Source organism: Brachycentrus maculatus, unplaced genomic scaffold (genome assembly GCF_059751285.1).
Source record: "Brachycentrus maculatus isolate JH-2025_06_01 unplaced genomic scaffold, ASM5975128v1 h1tg000258l, whole genome shotgun sequence".
In the NCBI taxonomy this organism is placed as follows: Eukaryota; Metazoa; Arthropoda; class Insecta; order Trichoptera; family Brachycentridae; genus Brachycentrus; species Brachycentrus maculatus.
Window position 1 is genome coordinate 1,178,703 of NW_028281009.1, and position 11,863 is coordinate 1,190,565.

Sequence of the window (11,863 nt, forward strand, 5' to 3'; positions counted from 1 at the left end):
TAATTTATTTCCTTAGCCCAGAAGATGGGACTAAATCGCTATCAACTAAAATCATATAAAATCGCCCCGTAAATCACTTTCAACAGTTCATCGCCGCTCCCAAGCAAAATATTTCCCACAGTGTTTCCATCTGTTTTAGCTAATTGATGATAATGTTTTGTATCCTTTGATATTTATATTACCTTTACGTATTATTCCTGTTTGTAAAAACAAAACAACAAAAAAGTGCTCAATTAATTTTTGGTTGATTATATTCTATTATAATCAAATCATGTTCATGATGTCATTAAAAAAAGAAGAAAAAAAGTCCAGATTAAATTTTCATTTATATTTTATAGACATTTACAGAAAAAAAACGCTGTTTATCTACCGATACTAATCTAAAGCGCGTTTTCCTGTTATTTCAGTGTCAATACATTCATGTAATTTATAGAAAACCATGAAACCATATTCAAAAATTAAATCTTCTGCCAAATCAAGGGAAACGGATGTCAGGATAAATCCATAGACAACTACCAAATAAAAAGAATATATAATAAAATAATGAAAAAGCAATCTTTTCCCTATAAGCATAAGAATTATAGTTACATACAAAATTTTCATGTTCAAGTCAGGATCTAATAAGAGTAATTTTGACGTTTGGGTCAAAATGACGTTTATCATCTATGGGTAGATAGCGACAGATACCAGACTTTTCCATTATTTTGATAACGAGTCTTGAGTCTCATATCATAATCAGTTCTGACGAGAAACGCGTTTAATCGTCTAACTGGTTGTTACGATGGCCGGCGAAAATCAAGTGAAAAGCGGCAACGATCAATTGGATGTGAAAATAAATCAGTGGCTTTCATGGGACAAGGTAAACAATTATTTTTTTCACCGCTACATTATATGTTTTGTTGTTGTTGTTTTTTTGTTATCCATAAACTTTTGTTTATACATTTTCAGAATGAAAAGACACGCTCTGAGATCTTATGCTTGATAAATAAATCAGAATGGAGTAAACTATCATCTGTTTTGCTGGGAAGATTGTCATTTGGAACTGCAGGACTCAGGGGACCTATGAAAGCCGGTTTTACTTGTATGAACGATTTAGTGGTGCTTCAATCTGCACAGGTAATTTTCGCATGATATGAATAATGTCATATTTTAAATAAAATCCTTTAAAAATTAACAGGATTCAGTGATGCTTATTTTTGCACAGTAAATATTTTCTATCTATTTTGAATTGATTAAATAACATGTTATTTAGCAATTTTTTTTATCCCATTTCCAAAAATAATTTTTTTTTATTGTTGTTCTTTGCATAGGTGGGTGGGTTGTTTGGAGTATTTGTTGAAATTTAAATCCTTCACCTTTGCAACTGTATTCATTCAGAAAATATGCTATATCAATGTTTATAACCAAGGTCAATAAAGGTCATCCATCAATCGTTTCTGCTTATCAATTCAGCGTATCATTTCACTACTGGCAAAAATATATTATCAAAAATTATGCCATTTTGAGTCGATAATGCAAATATGTTTTATTATTTTAACCTCTATCGTTTGGAATAAATGACTTGAAAACAATTTTTTCTGAGGTTGCAAATATGTAATTTTATAATTTGATATTTTATGAGGATCTCCTTATCGTTTTATGTCATCTTCATACATACTGATATATAATTGGCCATGGTTACACCAATATAAGTTATAGCAACAGTACAAAAGCTGTAATGTGTCCCTCGTATCAAGTGTAATGTTATGAAGAGAAAAAGAAAAGAGAAAAATAAAAATATGTATGAAAATTGGAATCTCCTTCATATCGGAACTACATGCCTAAAAGAGTTTGTCATGGAGATTTAAACTTTGAATTTGAAGTTTTTTAACTGATAACATAGAAAAGAAAATGTAATTGTATTCCATTTTATATACCGCTTAGTCAAGGTGGAATGAACAATTATTATTATTATGTCACTAAAAAAATAGATTAAAAAAACATTTTGACGAATTATATAAATAAAGATTGTAATTACGTAAGCACAAACATTGTTTTGTCTAATTGATTATGAATATTAAAAAAAAAAATCCCTGAGGAAAGTTTCGAGAATGCCGTTCCACCTTGTTACATGGAAACACAGCCCTGATTATTATTATAAATCATTAAATTTATCGTTTTCTACTTTTCCCCATTTATGATTAAATTCATAAAATTAATTTAAAAATTTTGTTTTTATGTTCAACTAAAAAAAAGATTTATTTTTTTAGGGCCTGTGCGAATACTTGAAGAAAAGTTGTTCAACTGAACAACTAAAAGCTGGTATTGTTGTGGGATATGATGGCCGATACAATAGTAAAAGGTACATAATTTCATGTTGTCTTCGTAATTTAGAATAAGAATTATCTGTGAATTTATATCCAAAAAATGTAAGCTCATGGTTTGAAAAAAAATTCGTAAAAGAATTACTGAATTTAAAAAAAAAATAGTGCAAATGAACAACCTAACAAATTATTTATTTATTAAAATAACATTAAAACTATCAGATACACATATAATATTTATTAAAGGCTTAGTTTTTATCAAAATGTGATTTTTTTATTGCATTTAAAAAATATATTAACTGAAGGTAAATATTTTAATTCTTCATCCTGAAGATGCATTTATCTATGCTAAATGTCTATTTGCTTTATATTTGTATTTCACCATTCAACCTTTTCAATCCCGGAAGGTATTAATATGGCCGCACCCAGCAGGCCGTGATTTTTCAGCAAAATTGTGAAAAGGTTTTGAAAGATAACTGTAACTTTGATAATATCGGGAAATTGTAATATTCTAGTATTTCTTGATCTTCTTAATAGGTGTCTCTATATATTGTAATTAAAAAAGATTGCAATTGGGTTTGATATTGGCTTGTAACAAGCTCAAACGAGAGCGCTCATTTTGTATGGCCGGCCTGGCAAGCACGGAATCGGAGAGAGCATTAACGCGCTCGTGGCAGCGAACCGGTTTATGATATAAATAAAATAAAATTGTAAAATGCATACGACTTTGTTAGGTTTGCGGAGCTTACGACCCGCGTGTTTGTGGCATCAGACATCAAGGTGTGCCTGTTTGGCGCCGTGTGCCCCACCCCATGGGTGTCCTTCTCCGTGAAGCTGTATGGCGCTGCAGCGGGAGTCATGGTGACCGCCTCGCACAATCCCAAGGAGGACAACGGCTACAAGGTCTACTGGGGAAATGCCGCTCAGATTATTCGACCTCATGATAAGAACATCGAAGCCGCCATTAGAGACAATTTGGTGTAAGTTAATACATCTAAAATTTTGTACCCCTAAAATTAACTTTTCTAGAAGTTTCTAGAAATTGTGGAGGTCCTCATCAAAAAGTTACATTTTCAATATTGCACAAAAAATCCTTTAAATGCAAATCTATTATGTTTACTGTAAAAAGAAAATGTTTCATATTTCTATGGAAATCTTAGTTAAAGTTGTGACAAAACATGACCAATCGTGTATTAAACCAATATAAAATCATTACATCGCACCAAAACATAACAATTTTACAAGCTAGAATTCCTGATTACTTAAAATCATATAAAATGGAAATGTAACGTTTTGGTGAGTACCTCCACAATTGATGTACGCCTTTTTCTGAGAATTGGGTTCTTTTTACATGAAACAAAAGAATTGTTCACAAAATCTATGTATTATGAAGATAGAAATTAAGTAAAAATAATAAATAAATAAATAAAACACCTCTTCAAAGTATTTTTAAATTATGACAAAATTACAAACAAATATCCACAGATGTCATTGCTATACGAGTTACATCATACCAACTGACAGATGGACTTCGACGTTCATTATCGTCGATACTCCTTTGAGGACATAAAAAATAAATAAATGTGTACTGCATCTGATAACAGATTTAAGTGATTAAGCAAGCTACAGTTGCAAGCTTAAGTCACACGATCCAAATCAATAAAGATATTAATTAAAATATAGTATGTAACTTTTATATTTTTTACCTCTCCATAATTTCAGTGTACCAGATTCACACTGGGAAATTGAGGGGATCCGGTCTCATGCTCTGGTGTGGGACCCGCTGGAATCCGTGACACAAGAATATTTCCACAGACTGCGAACCTTCATCTCATCCGACCAAGATGTGGACATTGCCGCCGCAAAGATCAAATTTACTTACAGCGCTATGCATGGAGTTGGCTATCCATATGTGGAAAAAGCATTTGCTTATATGGGACTGCAGGTATGTTAAATATTTCTCAAAACCAATTTCATGTTATGATTATTCTGTATTATAATTAGTTTTAAATGAAGAGAAAACAAAAGTTGGAGGGAAAATATTTATTTTTAATTCAAGTTTTACTTACGCCGTATACGGTATTTGAAAATGATGCGGAATGCATCGAAACACATATCACAGTATATTGTAAGAAATAGTGATATTTATTAAGTAAAACTTAAATTAAAAATGGATAGATTTTACCACAAACTGACTGCCAAATCAATTCACGAAAGAAAATATTTAAGTAGATACACATTATTTTCTTTGGTAATTTTTCTCATATTGCAACATATATGCGGTTATTGCAAAATAATGTCCACTTTAATGCAAGAAGGTGCAATAACTATTGCACAAATATTATACAGCAGGCCCTCAATTTATCGGGGTGGATTGTTGAAAGGTTTTTCTTAAATCAATGGTTTTAAATACCACGGCTTGAAATTTTCTGTAACAAAATAGATTAAATACATAGATTATTCTGGTTTGTAGCCACTCGTGGTGGTGGAGGAGCAGCGGGATCCAGATCCTGAGTTCTCCACTGTAGTGTTTCCCAACCCGGAGGAGCCCTCTAGCCTGCATCTGGGCATGAAGTGTGCTGAGAGGAATGGCTGTACCGTACTGCTGGCTAATGACCCTGATGCCGACAGATTGGCCATTGCTGAATACCAGACTGAGTTGGTGTTTATTCTTCCTTTTAATCCATATATATTATTTGGTTAAATTTTCAATGAGAACACTTGTTTTTCACCACTTGAGTTATATTTATTTTAACAACTAGTTTCGGAAGATATAGATGCTTTCATCTACAAGTCTGAATATAAACTATAAATCAAGTTTATATTCAGACCCATAGATAGAAGCAAGCGAGTGTTTTTGCCTAGAATTTTCACTCTTGAATTACATGAAATTATAGTAACTTTAAAAAAAAAGAAAATGTGACATTCTATTTTAATTTAATAATGACTCAAATATTATTTGAGTAAAAAAATTATTGAAATGAAAGGTCACCGGGACATTTTGCTAATGTGAAAGCTTACTTTTTCCTTCATAAATTCCTGGAGATCTTTTTGTGCACTTTCAATGATGGGTTCATTTTTATAAATCATCGATTTGTAATCATTCAAACAGATTAATAATTAACTACTTAATTTGGTTTTTAAAAATCGTTATAACAAAATAATATTATTTTTATGAATGAATTAAAAGAATAAATGAATAATATTAATTATAAATTTATCATGTCTCTAATTACATTACCATAAAGGTAAAAATTAAGTTTAATATTATTTTTTATACTATGTACCTCACATGCAGTAGTATGGACACGATGTGTGTTGACCTGTATGAGAATTTTAAGAAATTTAATTCCATTTATATTTATGGATATACGATCCCAGCTCAACTTTATTTTGATGATTGTGTACGTTTGCAGGTCCCAATCCTGGCACATATTAACCGGTAATGAGGCCGGAGCCCTTTTGGGCTGGTGGTGCCTGCACACCCTCCTGGCTGCCGAGCCCGGAGTGGATCCCGGAACCCTGGTCCTGCAGAGCAGCGCAGTCAGCAGCAAGATGCTGCGAGCCATTGCCAGAAAACACGGCGCTAATTACTTAGAAACACTCACAGGGTTCAAATGGATGGGTGAGAACATGAATTGAAATTAGACTACTTATTTAAATTAGGTGCATTAGGTCCCGGGTTCGGTTTCTAGTAAAGTCCCTGATTAAAATGTAAGGTTGTGCAGAACTCCATATTATAGAGCCTCTACAGAAAGTTATGTTATTAATGACAAATAGCAACACCTCATTTGTGGTTTAACAAGTAATGCAGGAAGAGGAACCTAGTGCCAAGATCATGGTTTTCAACCTCTGCCTCGTTGTGTATATAACGTTAAAATTTTCTCTAGCCTAACACCAGTCTGATGATGTCGGTTACGACGAAACCCATTCCCTGGTCAAATAAAATTTCTGTGGAAAAAACTGCAGTGGAACCTCGGTAAACGTCCTTAATCCGTTCCAGATCATGAGACTTATACCAAACAGGACGTATACCAAATGTATTTTTCCCATAAAAATAAAGGGAAAATGATTAATAATTTTTTGGCAAATTATACATTGACGTGGTTGTATAAAATAATTTAAAAACTGCTGGGTACTGAAATAGATTTTGGATTAAATCAATTATAAATTTAAATAAAAAGTTTTACTAAATTTATAAGACATATAACTAAATGATAACATATAGTCTTTATCGTTTCATGTCATACGCGCTCTAGCGAGACATGGCCTTTCATAATTGTATGTCAGACAGGGGTGTCAGAGCTACATAAATAAAAAAAAACTTAGGTGAAATAAATGAACATCTAACCTCACTTTACCTTGGTGAGAAGAATCACCGTAGGGTAGCAATTTTGATACTGACACACGTAAAAAGTAACAAGAGTATCGCGCGGTGTTGTGACTCATTTGAACTAACAAGTTCTTGCACGCACGCAAGTCGTATTCCAAACGAGACGTATTCCAAAGGAGACGTATACCGAGGTTCCACTGTCTATAGTTGTTGTTTATTATTATTCTAAAATTTGTTATTCTAAAGAATAAAAACATCTATTTTGTACAGGTAACAAGGCCATCCAGCTTTTGTCAGAAGGCAAGCGCACGGTGTTTGCGTTCGAGGAGGCCATCGGGTTCATGTGTGGCACCGAGGTGCCGGACAAGGACGGGGTGAGTGCGGCCGTGTGCGTGGGCTCCCTGTGTAGCCACCTGGCGCTGCAGGGCCGCAGCCTCGTGCAGCAGCTGGACTGGCTCTACTCACACTACGGCTTCCACATCACCGACAACTCCTACTTTATCTGCCACGACAAGGACATCACGGCCAGGATATTTCACAAGCTCAGAAATTACAACGGGACCTCCAAGGTTTCTTTTGATATTCATTTTTGTTACCTTATAGTTTGTTAATTTATACTTTACGACGGGAAAGGTATTTCTACCCATCTGGTAGATTGATGCTTTTTATATGAATATAAAAACATTAGATAATTCCTTGTAAGTCCATTAAGTGTATTTCAGACTTCTCATCGTCTGAAATACTATCTGGCTAAATACCATAACCAAGATATCAATTTTAGTCAGGAACGAATAAAAATAATTTTAAAATACCCGAATGCAGCACAAAACACTACCAATATAAATACATATACTTTGGAATAAAAAAAATTCAATAGCCTCCCTTTAGAAATTAAGAACATAAAAGACACAAACACTCTAAAAAAGAAACTTAAACATTACAAGCATATACAGGCTAGAAAACTTAACATGATAACTACCTCGTACTGCATAATAATAATAATAATAATAAATTTGGATAACTTATATAGCGCCATTTTCGTAAAAAAATACTTATATCGCTCACTCCTTTCAAGAACGTCATAAATCAAAAATCGTCAATTTTCAGTTGTATATGTGTTCGGAATGCCTAGAAAATGTACTATTTCCCAACAAAAGAGGCATATTTTTAACTTAATATTTACCCGCTATAGGGCAGAAAATGTTGTTTTTGCATTTTGAAGGAAAGGCGCTGTTTAATAATTTTTTTGAATGTACTAAATATTTTTCATTGGAGAAAAAACCCTCAGGTTTTACTTAAAAAGATCTATTACACAGTAAAAAGTTCAATAATTGGCTTGATATTTATTTTTAACACATTGTGTTTTATTTTTAAACTTAAAAAACATTCTCCTGAAAAATCAAGTTTTTTGATTTATGACGTTCTTGAAAGGAGTGAGCGATATGTTCCCCTGTAATAAACATCTCACACACACACCCTCTTACACACTTCACACATGCACATTCGCCCTCTCATAGATACGCGTTTATTTGCCAACTAGATATTTTGTACTAAACTTTTTGTGTTTCTGTGGTTAACTGTAATTGGCTTTATTTTATGTATATTCTTTTAATGTTTTGTTTTATGTGTTGCTGTTGTTAATCCAAATAAATTAAATTTAAAAAAATATATATACGGATATATATTTTTTAAATATATAACATGAACAATTTTTTTTAATGAACCTCTCCAAGCACAAGGGCTCAGTCTCTTTTTTTGGAGAGGCTCAGCGCAACTAAAATTATAAGTTTGCATTAAGTAGAAATGTATAGAAATTGTATTAAAAAAATGTAATTATATTGAATTTAAAATTTTCAATTTTTTAAAAATAATAATGTGTTATATGATTGTGTCAGTACCCGGAGAGCCTGCAGCAGTGGCCGATAGAGAGCGTGCGCGACCTGGGCGTGGCGGGTGACGGTGCGGCGGCGCCCGGCACGGGGCTGGAGCAGCGCATGACGGGCGGGGAGATGCTCACGCTGACCTTCTCCAACGGGCTGGTGGCCACCCTGCGCACCTCCGGCACCGAGCCCAAGCTCAAGTACTACACCGAGATGTGCGCCAAGCCGGGCCAGAGGTAGGATCCTTTATTTCCTATCAATCTTTTTAACCTAACCGGCTCGAACAGGGGAATCAAAATCCGCCATAATTTTTTTTCTTTATTTAAATTTCTATTAAAATTACAAGTACATAAGGTCCACCTCCGTAGTGTAATGGTCAGCACAGTTGGCTACCGTTCTGGAGGTCCCGGGTTCGATTCTTAGGGGGGGTCAAATAAATATAAGTGATTTTTTTCACTTTAATATTTATTCAATATTACCCTGGACTGGTATCTGAAGCGGAGGGCTGATCACCTTTCCTTCATGTGTTAACGATCAAGATAACACTGCGTTTATATGGTGCAGTGCCCTATGCACTATTGAGGTGCAGATAAAGGTTAGAGAGAGACAAGTACATAAAAATATATAATATTAAAACAAACGAATATCCCACGAAGGCATGGCCTATGTGTGGGTATACATTTTATTTTAGGTTAAAATGAAAGAGCACTGGCAAGAATACAATAGATGTCAGAAATAAAATAACATTAAAAGTGCTAATATAATCTACAAATATTTTAATCCAAATTCAATTTTAATTCCATAACTTTTTTTTAAAAGGAATAACCTGCAAAGCGTCTATTTTAGATGCTTGTCTGCAGAAAGGAAAGTAAGGATAGGGAAGGTAAAGGTGAAAAATACTTCACAAACACCCAGCCCTTTTGAAAATAAATCTTTCTTGAATTCACTTTGCAATTGGCGGGAATCGAACCCGCGACGTCAGTTTCACAGTCGAGCGTCTACCCAAGTATGCCACGGCATCTGTCGTGCCTGCGTTTAGTATTATTAGACTTACTTCACATTTTTTGTAATCTTAAAAATAATATTAGAGTAAATTAAAATTTTAATTATGTTTATAATTTTCAATCGTTCCAAATGTTTCAAAATATTGTTTTTGATAAAAAAAAAAAGACAATAAATCAGTGCCGCAAGATCTACGTACTCATATATCAGGACATAATTTTTTTGTCTGCTAGCGACATGTTATTTCTTTTACTCTAATAAATGTGGTATTACCGCAAGAAGAGAGCGATACAATTAGATTACTCCGATTTCCGGCCTCTCGCTCTCACTTAGTAGGCACTCAGCTGTGTGCTGGAAAGAACGTGGAATCTGTGACTCAGTTGCTGTGAATTACTTGTAATTTTTGGATGGGGAAAGGATATCTGTTTCTGTTTGTGATAAATATTTTGATGTTTAAAGAGAGCTAATAAAATTTGGAAATGTTTTTTTCAGTGACAGAGAAGAAATTAAAAAACTCTTGAAGGAGATGGTGTCCGCCATCATAGAACATTTCCTCCAGCCCAAAGAGAATGGCCTCATCGAGAGGAAGTAATACTAAAGATACCTATAGCATGTTCTAGTCCACTAATTGTATTTATTTTATTAATTTATAAGGATCAATAATGCGCCCAATCAAAGTGCTCACATACAAGGGTAAACAGAGTAGTTATTTTATTAATTGTTTCGGCATTTACTCTGTGGTAAGACATGATGATATTATTAAAGAAAACACTTATTTTTTACCACTTGAGTTTATTTATGACAACAAGTTTCGGAAGCTAAGCTTCGATCTTCAGGTCTAAATGTAAACTTAGCTTCCGAAACTATGTAGTTGTCATAAATAAACTCAAGTGGTAAAAAACAAGTGTTTTCTTTAATAATTTCAACATGTCTTACCACAAAGTAAATGCTGAAACAATAAATAAAACATTAAATATGTCCACTGGTGATCCACATCATCCGCAGACCTTTTGCGTTGTGACACACCTCGAGTAGAATGTGTTGTATATTTCATAATACTGATGACTAAAGTTTATTTGTAATTTTACATGGTAGCTATTCAATACATTGATAGTTACTAATGTTTTATCATTAAGATATAAGTGAAATCACGCTGATTGAAGTATTTCATTTATATGATATTATTTTTATTCGATGGCCACTTAAAAACATTCCTATTGTGTGATATTTTTAGTATGAAAATGTTTTCAACATAACATTTTTTTAAATCATAATTTTTACATTAAATTATCTATCTCATTTGAATAAATTTGAATTTTTCACCACATTTATCCTTGATATAGGTATGTTTTATTTAGTGCTAATCGTCAATATAGATTAAAAAAGTGTTCAGTGTAATTTGTAATTTTTATTATTCCTGAATTTTGTAAAAAATACATAATAGATTTTTATGGTTTATCTTTTCTACACTTTGTAATTTTATACAAAGATTATTGTAAGCTTTTGTAGCATAATTATCTGTATGTACAATGTGTAATCAGGTTTTTTATTGTTTTTATTATTTGCATGAATTTTTTTATTATTTTTATATTAAAACTGTCACCTGTAACGTATTTTTCAACTATTAGGAAGTCCCGGGTTTGATTTCCAGGAGGAAGTCCAAATATTTATTTAATACATAACCCTGGACTGATACCTGAAGCGCAGGACTGATCACGTAAAAGTACATGGTTCGATTACATATGCCCTGTTTCCTAAGGCCTTGTTCAGACTATTTAGAAGGAGCAGAGGCTGTAGCAGGCGTTGAATCAAAACCATACAATATTTACCGGCATCTTTGTGTAATTTACACGAACGTTTATGTAGAGTCCCGACATTCGCTAACAATATTTATTTTAAGCTGTAGCATGAAATTGTCGAAATAAAGAAATAATTTTTGCAGTTGGAAAACTGTTTTATTTTAGAACACCTAAATATCTTTTTTTACTACTAAATGTCGCTTTCTGTCAATAGCTAGCAAAATTTTGAGTTGAGGATACCAGAACCTTGCCTTCATACAATTAATGATCAAATTAACGGCATATTGATCGGATGCAGTGCCTAAGTACCACTTAAGTGCAGAGTTTTTGTTCATGATAATGCCGAAAAAAATCTATAATCTTGAAAGTGAATATTTAACATGGAAAAAGACATAAGAATAACATTGTATTCTGCTAAATAACATTGTGGAATGGCATATACCTTACCAGAAACTACGTTTTAAAACAACTACAGATTGTGTTTCCAGTTGAATAACAAAAGCAGGAACACCATGAGAACAAAGATCGCTATATTTCCGGTCAGCC

At 33.2% G+C, this 11,863-nt stretch overlaps 1 protein-coding gene across 2 annotated transcripts; it reads left to right on the forward strand.

The window, feature by feature from the left end:
- Positions 1–581: 581 nt before the first annotated feature.
- Pgm2a (phosphoglucomutase 2) lies at positions 582–11,468 on the forward strand. Of its 2 annotated transcripts, XR_015838071.1 has the most exons (11): positions 582–859; positions 949–1,116; positions 2,250–2,341; positions 3,038–3,283; positions 4,026–4,248; positions 4,777–4,961; positions 5,720–5,928; positions 6,907–7,205; positions 8,532–8,752; positions 10,011–10,220; positions 10,462–11,468. XR_015838071.1 is itself a non-coding variant. In XM_088265779.1 (10 exons), the coding sequence occupies exons 1-10, from the start codon at positions 782–784 to the stop codon at positions 10,108–10,110; spliced, it is 1,821 nt and encodes a 606-aa protein (XP_088121905.1). In that variant the 5' UTR covers positions 582–781; the 3' UTR covers positions 10,111–11,468. The 2 variants fall into 2 exon arrangements, 1 of the variants encoding a protein (XP_088121905.1); XM_088265779.1 differs by having other exon boundaries at positions 10,011–11,468.
- The last annotated feature ends 395 nt before the right edge of the window (positions 11,469–11,863 follow it).